Source organism: Doryrhamphus excisus, chromosome 17, assembly GCF_030265055.1.
Source record: "Doryrhamphus excisus isolate RoL2022-K1 chromosome 17, RoL_Dexc_1.0, whole genome shotgun sequence".
NCBI classification, from domain to species: domain Eukaryota; kingdom Metazoa; phylum Chordata; class Actinopteri; order Syngnathiformes; family Syngnathidae; genus Doryrhamphus; species Doryrhamphus excisus.
In genome coordinates, this window is record NC_080482.1 from 12,188,882 (window position 1) to 12,204,563 (window position 15,682).

General features: G+C 43.4%; 1 protein-coding gene across 6 annotated transcripts in view; it reads right to left on the reverse strand.

The window, feature by feature from the left end:
- Positions 1 to 15,682, reverse strand: part of mef2d (myocyte enhancer factor 2d) — a 97,211-nt gene that overhangs the window by 43,194 nt on the left and 38,335 nt on the right. For all 6 annotated transcript variants that reach the window (XM_058053755.1, XM_058053756.1, XM_058053754.1 and 3 more), the window contains one exon: positions 7,396 to 7,743. In XM_058053755.1, coding sequence (XP_057909738.1) covers positions 7,396 to 7,449 — 54 coding nt within the window. In that variant the 5' untranslated portion in view covers positions 7,450 to 7,743. The remainder of the gene's footprint in view (positions 1 to 7,395; positions 7,744 to 15,682) is intronic.

Below are 15,682 nucleotides of genomic sequence, written 5' to 3' on the forward strand. Positions count from 1 at the left end.
GTATCCACAGGCAACCGCTTCCCCTCCTCTCCGCCCCCTATTTCCCACCTCATCACACAGTGCTACCATCGCCTCACCCCTCCTTCCCCTCTTGCTCTCATCTTTATCTCCAAACCTATCTACATGTCTAACACACACACACACACACGCGCGCACATGCACACGCACACACACTGACACATTGACATATTCATTTCCTGAAGAGTCACCTTAACTTAGCCTCACCTGAACCTCATTTCAAAGTAGAATGATTTGCGGAGAAGCTCATCTTAACATAACGACAGCATAAACATTGCAAACATGACAAGCACAAAATTCACATAAACAAGAAGAAATATTCATCTAATCATTTCAAACAAAAACTGTCCTCACAAATACTAGTGTCATTCCACAGTGCTTACGTTGGTTCTTAACATCCCATAATAATACCACCCACACACCAAACCCCGCTTTTTCCTTGGTTTTCATAAACATTGCAAACATGACACAAGCACACAATGCACATAAACAATAAGAAATATTAATCTAATCATTTCAAACAAAAACTGTCCTCACAAGTACTAGGGTCATTCCACAGTGCTTACGTTGGTTCTTAACATCCCATAATAATACCACCCACACACCAAACCCCGCTTTTCCCTTGGTTTTAAAAAAGCAGGGTGGCACCTCTCAGTTTTCCAGGATAAACAAGCTGGACGTTACGGAGGCTAAGAGCACCGTTGCAAGGTAACCAATGGCAACGGCACAAAGAGAGGACAAGAAGTGAAGGGGAGCGAGTGTTTTCTGTGAGTGTCTTGGCAGGGTTCTGCTGGTTCTGCTGGCGTGGCAGATGGACGAGGAAACCACCACTGAGAGCCGCTACGTCCCCGTGCCGTTTCCTTTAGCCAACAGCTCGCTAGCTAGCTCGTGGCCTCACTCGCTCGTGCAGGGCTGGAACAACAACAACACACTTGGCAACCATGGCAACCAGCATGGATGAAATGATGACTTAAATGGGCCCAGTTCTCCCCCCCTTTTTTAGAACATCCTGCTAGCACGATTTTCCTGAGAAATGGGAATGAATTTCACATCGTGTTGTGTTGGTGTTGTAGATTCTTTTTAAGATAATAAACTCTTAAATAAATAAAAAAGAGCAGCATAATGTAAAAAAAAATAGTTAATTTTCCCAATTAAGAGGTTTGCCAGGCAATTTAAAGTAAGCAATAATAAATGGGTACAAAAAACAAACAATTTCTGTCAACTTTTAAAGGGTCTCCACTTTGTTGTAGACGATGATGAGTTTGTGTAAAAATACCATTTGGCCAAAGCATGTTTGTCTTTCCAACATGTCAATATTGGCTAAAATCTAAAACAGCCTGCTGCGCACGGTGAGTAATGGCTGAAAGGAGAAGAAAGGATACGAAGAAATGTGCTATGTGAGATACTGTCACGCTTCCAGCAGGGCCCACACTCACAACGCGCTTTATTTTGTGGAGCTTATGGCAGCATCTCCCAAATCAACATGTGGGAGGGTGACGGGCTGCATGTTCTCCCAAACACATTTGATTTCCTTTCAGAGGCTTCGCTCTTCATTAGCTGAAGCAACACACAGCAAAGTGTGTTGAAAATGATTTTAACCTCTTTGCACACCCCTTTGGTTCTGCTAAGCAACAACACAGTTGCTAATGAAAAAAGCGGGTATTAACTGATCTGACTGAGAGTGACAGCATGACTGAGGCCTGGCATATGATTATTATTTTTTATTTCTAATACTTAGTAACTTAAGTAAACTCTGACCCCCCCACACACCCCCAGCATGGACTGTTTTCTCGCCTGGCATCGGGGAGAAGGCTCTGCAGCATCCGCTGTAGAACAACCAGGTTTAGAGACAGCTACTTCCCCCTGGCCATCAGACTGCTCAATGCCAAATAAGCCCCTCTACCTGCCCACACGCACAACCAATACTTTAAATTATTGTTCATTCATTCATTCATTTTCTACCGCTTTTCCTCACGAGGGTCGCGGGGGGTGCTGGAGCCTATCCCAGCTGTCTTTGGGCGAGAGGCGGGGTACACCCTGGACTGGTCGCCAGCCAATCACAGGGCACATATAGACAAACAACCATTCACACTCACATTCATACCTATGGACAATTTGGAGTCGCCAATTAACCTAGCATGTTTTTGGAATGTGGGAGGAAACCGGAGTACCCGGAGAAAACCCACGCATGCACGGGGAGAACATGCAAACTCCACACAGAGATGGCCGAGGGTGGGAATTGAACCCTGGTCTCCTAGCTGTGAGGTCTGCGCGCTAACCACTAGACCGCCGTGCCGCCCTAAATTATTGTTATTTATTCTAAATTATTTAAATTATTTGTACAAATTACTGTTTACGCTGTACATTGTTGTTCATATTTGATGTAATCTATTTATTCTCCGCATTATTATTTATTATTACACAGGAGCCAGGCAACGACATTCCGTTGGCAATTTCACTGCTGTGTTATTGTGCAATGACAATAAAGAAAGTCTATGTCTATGTCTATGTCCAGTGCCGCCAGTCGGATCCTTTCTTGTGCATCATTTTTAGACCCAGACTTTAGTCTAAAGACCTGTTTGATGCAGTATGTTCTGAACACTGACCAGCTGACTTACACCCCTGCAACAATGGTGCCACCCCTTATAGGTCTATTTTACAAACACACCTTCTAAATATGTGTGGACGGTAATCTTCTTATAGCCCCGAAAAAAAATACATTCTTTTTTTCGCATCTTCAGAAAGTTCTTTGCCATCAATTGCCATGTTGAACTTCCAGTGACGTGTATGAATGAGAATGACAGCAAAAACACCAAACACATCTCCTCCACATTAACGACTCCCCTTCCTTCTCCCCTAGAGAATGTCGCCCTGGGCAATTTTCCATGTGCCCCATAGCAAACAAATGTCCCCCGAACTAAATGGTTTGCCTCCCCCAAATCAACATTTTAGAAGTGAAAACACCGGCAGTGCTAGATGCTTCTCCATTGCCCAGATCGCCTCCCCGCCCCTCAGTGACCATCCAATCACTGTTAGTATGCAAATTTGCCAACACAGAGCACAGACTTTGTGAGGAAAAAAATCTGGCTGTAGGATTTTTGTTTTTTTACTGTCAATTTTTTCTCAAGGAGGATGAGGAGGATACCGCAAAAATACCATCAAAGGTTCTCTTGTTTGCTGGTGAAAAACAAGCAAGATGCCTGGATTAGCCTGCTGCTGTGTTTAATGTAACTGCGAGGACGTGTCCCGCAAGGTGACGTACATGGTGCATGATACATGGTGCATGACGCGCATTGTGGCCTCTGATTTAAAGGCAATGAGAGGCGTTCATTTGATTGGTTAAGATTGCACTCAGCTGTGTTAAACCCTCTCACACCTTCTCTCCTCCCCCTTTGCCACTTACGCTGGTGGGAGGGGAGGAGGCGTGGTTGAGAGGCGCTGCGCCGGACTGTGCCGCTCAAAAAAAAATCGCAAAGTGCATTGGTCACACCCTGTTGGCGCGGCGCAACGTCCTCCTTGGGGACATTAATATTTTCTGATCGATCTGTTTATACAGATTGTGGCATGCCCTTAAAAGGGAGGTTCATGCTCAAAAACTCTCCAATGTGGCTGAATTACAACAATTCCACAAAGATGAGTGAGCCAAAATTCCTCCACAGCGCTATAAGAGACTCATTGCAAGTTATCGCAAATGCATGATTGCAGTTTTTACTGCTAAGGGTGGCCCAACCTGTTATTGCGTTTATGGGGGCAATCACTTTTTCACACAGGGCCATGTTGGTTTGGATTTTCTTTTGTTCCTAATTAATATAAAGTTCATGACGGCATTTTGTGCTCAGATGTGTTGTCATTGTGTTGTCAATATAATATTTAAATTTGTTTTGTGATTTGAAAAATTTAAGTGTGACAAACATGCAATAAAATAATAAATCAGAAGGGGGAAAACACTTTTTCACACCATTATATTTACACTGTAATTTCCGGTGTATAAGTCGTTACTTTTTTCTTAAACTTTGAACCCTGCGGCTCGTACAGCAATGCGGTTAATTTATGGCCATGTTCTTATTTGTGACATCTCCTTTACTTTTAAAAACTACAACTAATCGTTTAAATACTGTGCCGCAGTAGCTCTTTCTTTGGCAGGAGCCAATCAGGAGCTATAAGGGTGAGCTTGTCAACCCAAAATCGCAGGAGGACAGTCTGACTCAAGGTGTCATCTGAGAAACAGAGCTAAAATCATCACGCGGTAACTTAACACTCAAATGGCAGGTAAGAAATATACAATGCAAGTTCCAATATAAGTTTAGAATAAAAAAAAACAACTTTCCATCATGCATTTCTTCCCAGCAAAGCATTCAATTGGCCATGGCTTCATTGGCCGGGGTGCTGCAATGATTCATTCAGCTGCTCCTGTCCACCAGAGGTTCTGTCCACATTGTCCTCATGGACCTGTGTGTGTCCCAATATGCATTATTATGACTTAGACACGTGCGGCTTAGTCCTGCATGGCTTCTTTTGATTGTTAATTATTTTACTGGACTACATTCTCAAAATTATATGCACCCTTATTATATTTGACTTTAAAGTCAAAAGTTTAGGATTTATTTATAGACATAAGTCTCACTGGTGATTTAGACAGTAGAAATTACATCACACAATGTTGTTATGATTTAGTTGTGAAGCCCTACTGTAAACTAGTGAATCCACAGCACCTATGCTGGTTGCAGCCAGGTAGTACACTCCATTTGGATTCTGTTCAGAACTCATTGACTGCGTGTTAACCAATGAATCATAAAACAACATATACTATCAGCAAATGCATCAAACTATCGACTAACTGTTGTCTACCTGATATGAGCGCTGGTTCCATTAACCAGCCTAACCGACCACAAAAAGTTCCTCCCCCTCCTCCGTGTCCAATTGTGTGCGGATGAATAACAAGCCATCGTACGCCGTGGACCCCCTGCAGGCGTCCTTTCCGCTCCTTTATGGAAATGTGACCTGCTAAGATTGATGAGGAAATGAAAAAAGGAGGATAATTTCCCAAAGCCAGCAGCCACTCACAAGAGCTCACATGTTTTTATTCAGGCCGCCACCTTGACCCCCCCCCCCCCCCGCCAACCCCCCATGTCTTGTTGTTGGCTGTCAGTGGGCTGCTGAAGGTGGCCATGTCAAATCCATTACTCAATGTACTCAATGGAGCGCAGCCCATTTAGCAGTTGACTCATTTTTAGATGGATCATTTAGCCTTTCATCCTGGCTGACAATATTACTGATGTAACCATGGCCCCTCTTTTTGTTGTTAGGATGGGAATCGGGTGCAGAATCAGAATTCCTTGCTCATTTTCACCCCATGGTGTCACATGAGCCTAAACATGCTTTTTATGGTGTGTTGTGAGAACAGCTAGCTGGACAAGTAAAACTTTTTTCATGTGCAATTTTACTGATATCAACAAATACCAATTCATGATTCTTCTACTGTGATACCATTGGATGTGTTTCACAAATACACACTATTCAAAATAATACAAATACCGCAATATAGCAGTCCAAGTTATCGAAAAAGTGCCAACATGCTGCGTGGGAGTCTGAGTGATTCTTCCTGAGATGTGATATTAGATTAGATGCCTCCTCCCTCGCATAACCAGCGTTTTATGTCATGTTCCGCATGTTCCATGTTGGACATTAGTTTTGGTTGTCCTTAGTTTTTTTACATTGTTTCTTGTTTTGTGCTCTTATTTTCTTTTTCTGTATCCTGGCACAATGTATAGGTGATTTGCGATTACTGGAAAGCTCATGCAACAGTACCTGTTTCGTAGTTAGTGCTATTTAGGGTGGAGCTGCATTATGCGCAAAAACCCAAATTTAAGAGTTAATAGTCTGGTGTCGGTGGCACGGCGGTCGAGTGGTTAGCGCGCAGACCTCACAGCTAGGAGACCAGGGGTCAATTCAACCCTCGGCCATCTCTGTGTGGAGTTTGCATGTTCTCCCCGTGCATGCGTGGGTTTCCTCCGGGTACGCCGGTTTCCTCCAACATTCCAAAAACATGCTAGGTTAATTAGCGACTCCAATTTGTCCATAGGTATGAATGTGAGTGTGAATGGTTGTTTGTCTATATGTGCCCTGTGATTGGCTGGTGACCAATCCAGGGTGTACCCCACCTCTCGCTCGAAGACAGCTGGGATAGGCTCCAGCACCCCCACGACCCTTGTGAGGAAAAGCGGTAGAAAATGAATGAATGAATAGTCCGGTGTCTCGTTTTCGATGCCAATATCTGCAAACCTCCCTTCCGTTTACGCATTTCATTAGGAAGGCTAAGTGTTCCCAAACACTCTGGCGTCTCCTTGCTATTGCCGATGACTCCCACTAGCCAAAGGCAAGACTGCACTGTGTTTGTAGACAAATGATGGGAGAAATACTTCTCAATATATACAGCGTGAGAAACCGGTACACTTCTGGACCAAATTTAATTTTTTTTTTTTAACCAAAAAATGAAATGAGATTACAAACACAGAACATGCACCATTACAACCCTACGACGCTCTAATACTGTACCTGTATGTCATACAGGCACTGATACTGTTATTGCATTTATGCAAGAACAAAGTCAGCTCGAATGTCTTAAAAACACAACCTCCCCATCCCTCAAATATTCATACCAGAACTTCTGCGCTAACAACCTTGGCAGTTGATGAAAAATGCTTGACATTTAAAAGTTTATTTAGACTGTGATCAATTCAACAAACTGTCAGCTACAAGGACAAATAGCCACTAGCGTTACATCCACTTCCTTTCAAATGTTATCGTCCTGTCTGCAGTTTGTTGTGATTTCTGTGGTGTGTTTTTAAATTATGTACAAAAGTCCAAAGGACTCCTATCGTGATGATCTGTTAGCTAGTAAGTGATCTGTTAGTAAGTGAAGTTTTCAGGCGATTGAATGCCGCCATGACAGATCCAGTAGCTGCTGTAAATAAGGCTGTTTTCTCCAAACAGCAACAAGCTAATTCATTCATTCATTTTCTACCGCTTTTTCCTCACGAGGGTCGCGGGGGGTGCTGGAGCCTATCCCAGCTGTCTTTGGGCGAGAGGCGGGGTACACCCTGGACTGGTGGCCAGCCAATCACAGGGCACATATAGACAAACAACCATTCACACTCACATTCATACCTTTGGACAATTTGGAGTGGCCAATTAACCTAGCATGTTTTTGGAATGTGGGAGGAAACACCCACACATGCACGGGGAGAACATGCAAACTCAACACAGAGATAGCCGAGGGTGGAATTGAACAACAGGCTAATTACTTTTGTATATGATATGATTGCTATTGTGATATTGATATTGGCTTCTGTGAATAGACAGTGCAGTGTGTCTAACCTGTCTGTTGCGTTCATCAGTGATCCTCTGAATCTGAATCTTTTTCCTCCCCATTGTTCTGTTGTTTGTGGTGGGAGGTACAGGGAGGGGGGGCGTGCAACGTCAGGGGTCACAGGTGAATGTCGCTGTGTTTCTTTAAACTCCCGCTTGCCCTCTCTGCGCACGTTAGGGAAGCTTTTTTAAGATGGCGGGCAGGTTGGATGTCGCCCCGATGAGGTGTGGAAAGAAAAGAGGGTGACGGAGGAGAGGACGAAGGGGACTTCAGATCATGGTCCACTCTTCCGGGGCAGGACATCCACGCTCGTGCTCAATTTAGCTGCCCTCCCCTTCACCTCAGCTGGCCAGCTCCTGGAAAACAACACAGAGGCATTCATCAGAATGAGAGCGATGCTTAAACAGCGAGGGAGAGGAGGGGGGGGGGGGGGGGGGGGCGTTGTTTGTAGACTGTGACCCACTTTAGCTACTACAAACACTGTCTTTGCCTTGACCCCACATAAACAACGAGAGGATAAATGATGCAGCGATGCATCTGAGGCGCCATCAAATCAGCGGCACGTTGAGCTGAAACAAGGCAGGCAGGCGGGGGGATGCACGAGGGGGGTCGTGTTGCTACATGTAGAGCAGGAGGCCCTCAGCGGCCCGCGAGCACGGAGGCTGTGCTGTGTCAGCTTCATTAGAGGCATCACCGCCACATCACTGATCTGCTGGTCGCCCACGGCAACCGGCTGCCCGGTCGGGGCCGCCTGGCACGCCGACTGCGACCCGCCGTCGAGTTGACAGCAGCCGTGTAGTCTTTTGGGTCCTGTGTTTACATTTTTGCTAAATGTCAGTGCTTTTCATTTTGAAATTCTAATTTTATTACAACAAAAACGGTCGTTCATGTGTATTGATGTTGATTTTTAGTAATAACATGGTGGACAGTGTCTCCCATACTTTCATTTTATGGGTCAGTCCACCACTAATTGATTTGGCACTTGATTATAAACACATTAAAACGCACCTGGTCTGCAAGACAATTAGAAGACGTAGCTGGAAGGATAGGTGTTGCTAGTTTAGCCACTCTTGTCGCTATATTTAGCAAGTCATCAGAAAGAGTATCTTGAAGGCTAGACGCTCTTTCAAAAAAGTGAAGAGACTTTTTGCGACTGTCATGAGAGCTCTTATCTAGCAGCACATCTAAAAGCACTCATCCGTATTGTTATGGATACTGAAAAAAAAGACAAAGAAAGTTCATTTGCAGTTCTACACATATTTATTTGGCTTTTCAAATTAATTACTCACTTTTTGTCAATGCATCACTACCAACAATTAGGGGTGTCACAATATCTCACGAGATTAATACATGCCAACATTTCCCATTCAGAAAAAAAACTGTTGTGTGCACGAGGCCTGGAAAAAATAAAATAAATAAACAATAAATTAAAACTAACTCGATAATTTTTCCAACCTCAGTATATTGCCATGTGCATGCGTCTGTTTTCCTCATCTCTAGCCTCCAAACGGGCAGGAAGTGGTTTCAGCACTTTGCCACATTTGTTCCATAGAACAAGGCCATGAACAAAATGAGATGTTTTGTTAGTCATACAGCCCTCTTTGCCTCAGTGGGTGGAGGCGGGGCGAGTAGTATGCACACACAGAGGTCAGAAGAGTGTAGCCTTGTGAGGAGGAGCAATGCAAGGTAATGTAGTAAAAATTTCATTAGTAGATTGCAATATATTGTATTGTATATATTTTATGGTTTTTCATTGTAAATCTTGTCTAGTCTCACTCTTGTGGATCCAATGATGTGTATCTACACAAATTTATACACAATTCCCCCTTCGCCCCTGCACAACCCACCACCACCACAAATAGACTGCAGTCCTGTGGGAAATACTGAATGTATTTTCAGTAAATGCTTTTACACTTTTAATAATAAAATCTGTTTTATTTGTAGGCGATGTCTGGATTGACAGCAACAAATCATGTGATCACACGTCTGCCACCAGACCAGTAACCAATTTCCTCTTCCTGTTCACACATATTTTAGTCTGGGACATCAAACATGAAATATGTGCCGTCCAAACATGCACTTCTTTCAATGTAATCAGGGGTGATTGCAGTCGAGAAAACATTTCCAACCTCAACCAGAGGGAGAAAGTCTGCAGTGTTCGTGCAAATTCCTGCAAACTCATGAATGAATGAGAAGGCGGCGCTAGGCCAGGCCAGCGCTGTTTTAGGCCATGTTCCTATTTGTGGTTGTGAATTAAAAATAACCCTTTCTATATATATACTGTTTATGTGTATATATTTAGGCATGCAGACTGTGTGTACACACGACAGCGGGGCGAGGCGAGCGGCAGCGCCAGAGCATCTGGAAGCGCAGACGCCACAGCGGCACTCCGATATTGTTTGCATTCCCTCCCTACCTGCTCACATCCATTGTGAGGAAACAAGGAAGTCATGCTAATCTGTCAAGAGACTTCCTGTTTGTGCAGCCGCCAGCGCTCCAGCACATAAAGAGCGGAAGCAATGGGCTTAGCTTCGGCAATGAGTTGTCTATGAATTATGCACTGCAAGAGTGTCATAATTGTTTAGTAAAAAAAAAAAAAGTCTAGATGAAGAACCGGAGGCTAGAGAATCTCCAGCAGGATGTTGAAACCGTTGGCAACGTCTTTATGAGATTCTGCTTCTTGTATTCTGAAAAAAAAAAAAAATCATCTCTTCAAATCATCTCCTCCCCTTTTTCTGGCACAGATTTAATAAGAGAGTTCAGAGCAGGATAATGAAGTCTACCTGGATCAAATCATTAGTGCGCTCCTGGTGAGAAAAAAAAGGAGTAGGAGTTCCTGATGTGGTGCACATTCTTTTAGTTGTCTTCAAATGGTGACATGTTTAAAGCAAATGATGACAAGTTGATGTGTGTTGATGTGTGTGTGTGTTTGTATGCGAGAACCGCCACTGTTCCCTGTAATGTTTCAAGTGTCTGAGCAATCACGTGAGCAACCTGAGGATTCTTCGGACCTCTGTGAGCCCCATCAGTCATACATAGTTGTATCACACCGGTCCAAAATATGGGAATTTGAGGTAGTCCAACTTCAATTATGTGGTATTTTTGTATATGAGTGGATGAAACAATGTCAGTTTCATCTCATACAATTCATGATCTGAATCTTGTAGGAAACACCTAGTCTATCATTTCATATTACATTTATTTTCTTTTTTTACCATTTATTTAGTTAATTATATACACTTTTATTTCCTCATTTCCTCTATGTTTTGCAGCAGCCTATTTGCATCCATCCATTTTATGGACTGCTTACCCTGAAGAGGGTCATGGGCATGCTGGAGCCTATCCCAGCTGTCTTTGGGCGAGAGGCGGGGTACACCCTGGACTGGTCGCCAGCCAATCACAGGGCACATATAGACAAACAACCATTCACACTCACATTCATACCTATGGACAATTTGGAGTCGCCAATTAACCTAGCATGTTTTTGCAATGTGGCATGCTCTGCTAAACTAAGCTAACCCTGATAGCTTCCATTAACATTCCATAATAGGAGTGGGAATTACTTTTTTAAGGTGTTTTTAAGAAATCAAAATAAAAGCTAGAATTTAGTTTCTTTTCTCCTGAAAAATGTTCCTCTTTCGAGCTTTTATTATGTTGCAAGGTTTGTCTTGACAACGATGTGAAGAATCCCAACACAATGTAGGTCATATGGGAGAAGCACAAACAACCATTCACACTCACATTCATACCTATGGACAATTTGGAGTCACCAATTAGCCTAGCATGTTTTTGGAATGTGGGAGGAAACCGGAGTACCCGGAAAAAACCCACACACGCACAGGGAGAGGCATAACACTTCCTGCAAGTCCAGCCATCAAAATAAAAGCAACTGGCTCAGAGCAGGCTTTTCTCATTCTGTTCCCACATACTCCGACAGCCAGTCCACCTTAAAACACTTTTTTTTGTAGCTTCAGCTTGGTGAGTGGATGTGGCAATGCCATTTCGTTTCTACTGAACACGAGGTCATCAAGCAGCACTGAGTCCCCTTAACTCCAATGCACCAATAGCTATACGTTAACCTGCAAAATAGCAGCATGTGCGACATAATGTGTTGTTAATGACTTGGCTTGGTTAGGCTGCAAGGTTTTACTGATGGAACGCTGCTTGGAGTGGTCGCACGCAGCCTTTGTGGCGTTCATTCGAGCTCCACTCAAGTTCAAAAGCAGCCCATGGAGCCCATACAGCCCATACATCTTGGGGCGCTGGGCTGACGGCACATGCAAAAGGCTGCTTTATCTACCCGAGGTGATCGAGTGGTGACCTTTTACCCTTCATGCGGCTCGCTTCCCATGTCTGATGTCAGGCGGAATGCCGGCTCTCACGCGGGAAAGACGAGAGCCTGGAGTGTGTCTCCCGCTGAGCCTCACCAGGGCTCTGGACATCGAAAAGATAAATGCTGATAATTAGCAATCTGGAGCGGACCCAGATAAGAACCCTGGGGAACGCCCACCTACATGAAAAGGCATCATCTCATGAGAGGCCTGTTCAACTTGGACATTTTGCAACAAGCGATTGAGGGACATAAAAGCAGACATGGTGCTACTGAGGAAAGGAAGAAAATCTGAAGTTCATCTACGTGTGAGCAAAACTGAACGGTCCCTGCAGACGAACTGGACAGCTTCATGTTGATGTAGTCAGCCAAATTCCTCCAATTCCTGCTTCTTCAGTGTGAATTTTCTTTATCTTGTGGACTTATGACACAATTTAGACTTTCACCTTTCTCCTGACACAAATGTTAACAGCATCAGACCAGGATGCATCAAAATAAACGTTTATTAACTTGGATTTAGAAATGCCAAGAAGGAAAAAAAACCACCACAAGTGAGTGTGTCCAGTAAGCTTGTGAGGGGGCGCGTTAGGTCATTTGCCTGCAAGCGGCCTGCCACATAGATTAGCGCGTAAAGGAGCAGTTAGAGAATGTTGCATCGCATCACTATCCCTGACATCTGTTGCTGTTTCAAAGCTTCAATCTCCTCTCGCAGCCATGTGGGAGGAGAAGCTGCAAGGGTCACAGCGGGATTTTAACATTTATCCATGAGAGAAAACCAGGACCTTCTCACATGGCACCGTGATGGTGAGCATTCTGCCACATCACCTTCCGGACAACTGCATGCTGGGTATGCCCGGCACAGTGGAGAAGCGGCTCGCTCAAGGGCACGTCACCCAGATTAGACCAGCCGGTCAAGGTTTGTGAACTGGTGACCTTCCGGCTGAAGACCTGCCTTCAGCCTCGCTGGTGTTATTCCCATGAGCGCAATGTGTCACAGTCTGTAGGGAGTGGATGTTGCAGGTGCCAGCCACTGAGTTATGACGCACCGGAATCAAACCACAAAATCACAGCAGGAAACTTTTTGGCTGAACTGCGCTTGTGTGCTTGGTGCTGCACAAAAGAAACTATTTCAATCTTGCAGGAAGTAAGTTTATGCAAAATGAACACTTTGACTGGCAAAATGCTGGACCAAAATGTGTGTAAACTATTTGAACTTCAGTCCACAGTCCACTATATCCCTCAAGGTAAAAGCCACAGTGTTACCCCAATCATTATATTAGTGGGAGCACTATTTAGACTTTGGGGGCCTAGTTTGGAGGTTTTTGATTTCGTTCTATAATAAAAGTTTGTGAAATGTTACTGCGAAAGAGCATTTCTGCATGTGTATGTGAATGCCCCCCTCCCTACAGCTGCCAACCTAGGGGGGAACACTAATATAACATTTAACCCACAAAACTACAATGGTAACCCGGTGTGTGAAATACTTATTTAGTGACGTGGTGCATTGTTGATGCTATCACTTTCTCCACTTTCTACCCCACCCACTGCATAGCGCCTGTGTGCCAACCACAAACTGGACCAACCCGCTTCATTCAGGAAGAAATCAACATCTTTTGCCTCGACCTTCAAGAAAATGACGTCTGTGATAAAAACAGGTGGAGCACAGTGTTAGATCACAAAACTTTTGTTCAGCGATTAAGTTATGAGGTCATGGTGCTAAATATAGACCGCATCCTCCTTTGCAACTTTGACCGGCTATATCTGGATCAAAATAGCACCAAGATAGAAAAGATCATTTTGACACAAAACTTGCGTTGGACGAGAGGCGGGGTACACCCTGGACTGGTCACCAGCCAATCACAGGGCACATATAGACAAACAACCATTCACACTCACATTCATACCTATGGACAATTTGGAGTCACCAATTAACCTAGCATGTTTTTTGGAATGTGGGAGGAAACCGGAGTACCCGGAGAAAACCCACGCATGCACGGGGAGAACATGCAAACTCCACACAGAGATGGCCGGGGGTGGACTTGAACTTGGGTCTCCTAGCTGTGAGGCCTATGTGCTAACCACTCGTTCGCCTTATTTTCAGAGAAAATAAGACATTATACACATAGTAAATAGGATAATATAGACTCACACATTAGCAGTTTCTTGTTTCTTCCTGGACAACGTATGTCCCACGGTGGCTATTTTCTCATCACTGTATTGTAATGGTGGCTTTTAATGGCTAGCCACATGTATAATAGACATAATAAGAGCAAATAAGCCATTTACCATGTAAATAAAACTCCTGTTCGGGTGTGTCACAGAGTATGTGTTCCCCAGCAGACCTTAATGGTGGACGGACAGATGGGTTGAGGGCAGAAAGTGATGTTGGAGGTTAAAGAGTTAAGTCAATGTAGAATACACTACTACATTCACAATTAGAATTCTTCTTCTTAGTTGATTTAATTAATTATTCAATTCATTTCGGTCAAGAATCAGTACAATTTGCTTAAATATGCATTTCTTTTTACTAATAATAGGCTGTATCCAATCAAGAAACCTCACAATCATTTTTTAATTAATTATTTTGTTAAAAAAAAGTATGAAAATGATTGAGGACATGATGTTCGAACCACAATGTAGCAAGGGATGACTATATTATTTTTACATTTAGATTCAACTGTGTACATCTGGAGATGGGAACGACTCAAACAAAGTTGGATTTGATGAACTGTACCTCTGACCAAACCATCACTACTATTAACAAAACAATAAAAGTTTTTAAAAAACAGAGGTGACCCAGAAGTGTAAACCTCCAAGGATTTGACTAGCCAACAAAATCCGGTATTTTCAATAATGGTAAAGGGCTGCTCATCCAGTGCCATCTTATCCATGATGAAATCACAAATAGATCGCTTTAGCCACCGGGTCGTCTCTGGCAAACTGTTTGCATTTTTTTTTTTTTAACACAGCGGCAATAGGAACAAGTGTTGTAGAGGGCTGATCCGGTGTGATGTGTTGAAGGTTGACATCCCCCCCCCCCCTCATCATGGAATCTTTGAAGAGCATTTGGACCATTCGGCAAAATGTCTTCTGTTGAAACGGTGAAAAAGTCTCACACAATTGATGCCATTGTTGCCACAGCTGGAGGGAAGTTATGACAGGTCGTTTACTCCGGGTACTCCGGTTTCCTCCCACATTCCAAAAACATGCTAGGTTAATTGGTGACTCCAAATTGTCCATAGGTATGAATGTGAGTGTGAATGGTTGTTTGTCTATATGGGCCATGTGATTGGCTGGCGACCAGTCCAGGGTGTACCCCGCCTCTTGCCCGAAGACAGCTGGGATAGGCTCCAGCACGCCCGCGACCCTTGTGAGTATAAGCGGTAGAAAATGAATGAATCAATGTATGAAATGCTTTGGTAAGTCCATAAATAATATAAAAAATAATATCTAAAGAGTTGGTCATTCCTCAGTTATTTTAGCTAGTGCCAAAGAAGTTGAAATGTTAGCTCTCTATCCATACTGGCTGTCTGTGATTAATTCATTCTAATTTATAAATTTAGCTCATCTCTTGCTAAATAGCTTTATGATGATTTTAGAAAAAATTTGGCAGTAAAGAAACAGGTCGGTAGTTTGTCTCCAGTTGTGAAAATTGGTACTCCCTTAGCTATTTTCATTTAGTTTGGAAATATACCAGTCTGAAATTATAAGTCACTGATGCACGTCGATGGTTCCGCAATCTTGTTAATCGTTAATCGTCATCTCAATTCCACCACAGTCAGTTTATTTTTTTGCTTTAATTTTTTTTGACAATAATGTTTTTTGTCACAATGGTGAGGAACACGGAGTTAGGATTCCTGTCGATGCTTTTATCCTCCGCATCTGCTGACAAGTAATTTGGGATGTTTCTTCCAGGTTTGGTCCAATATTTACAAAGTATTTATTCAACATTTCAACTACCTCGT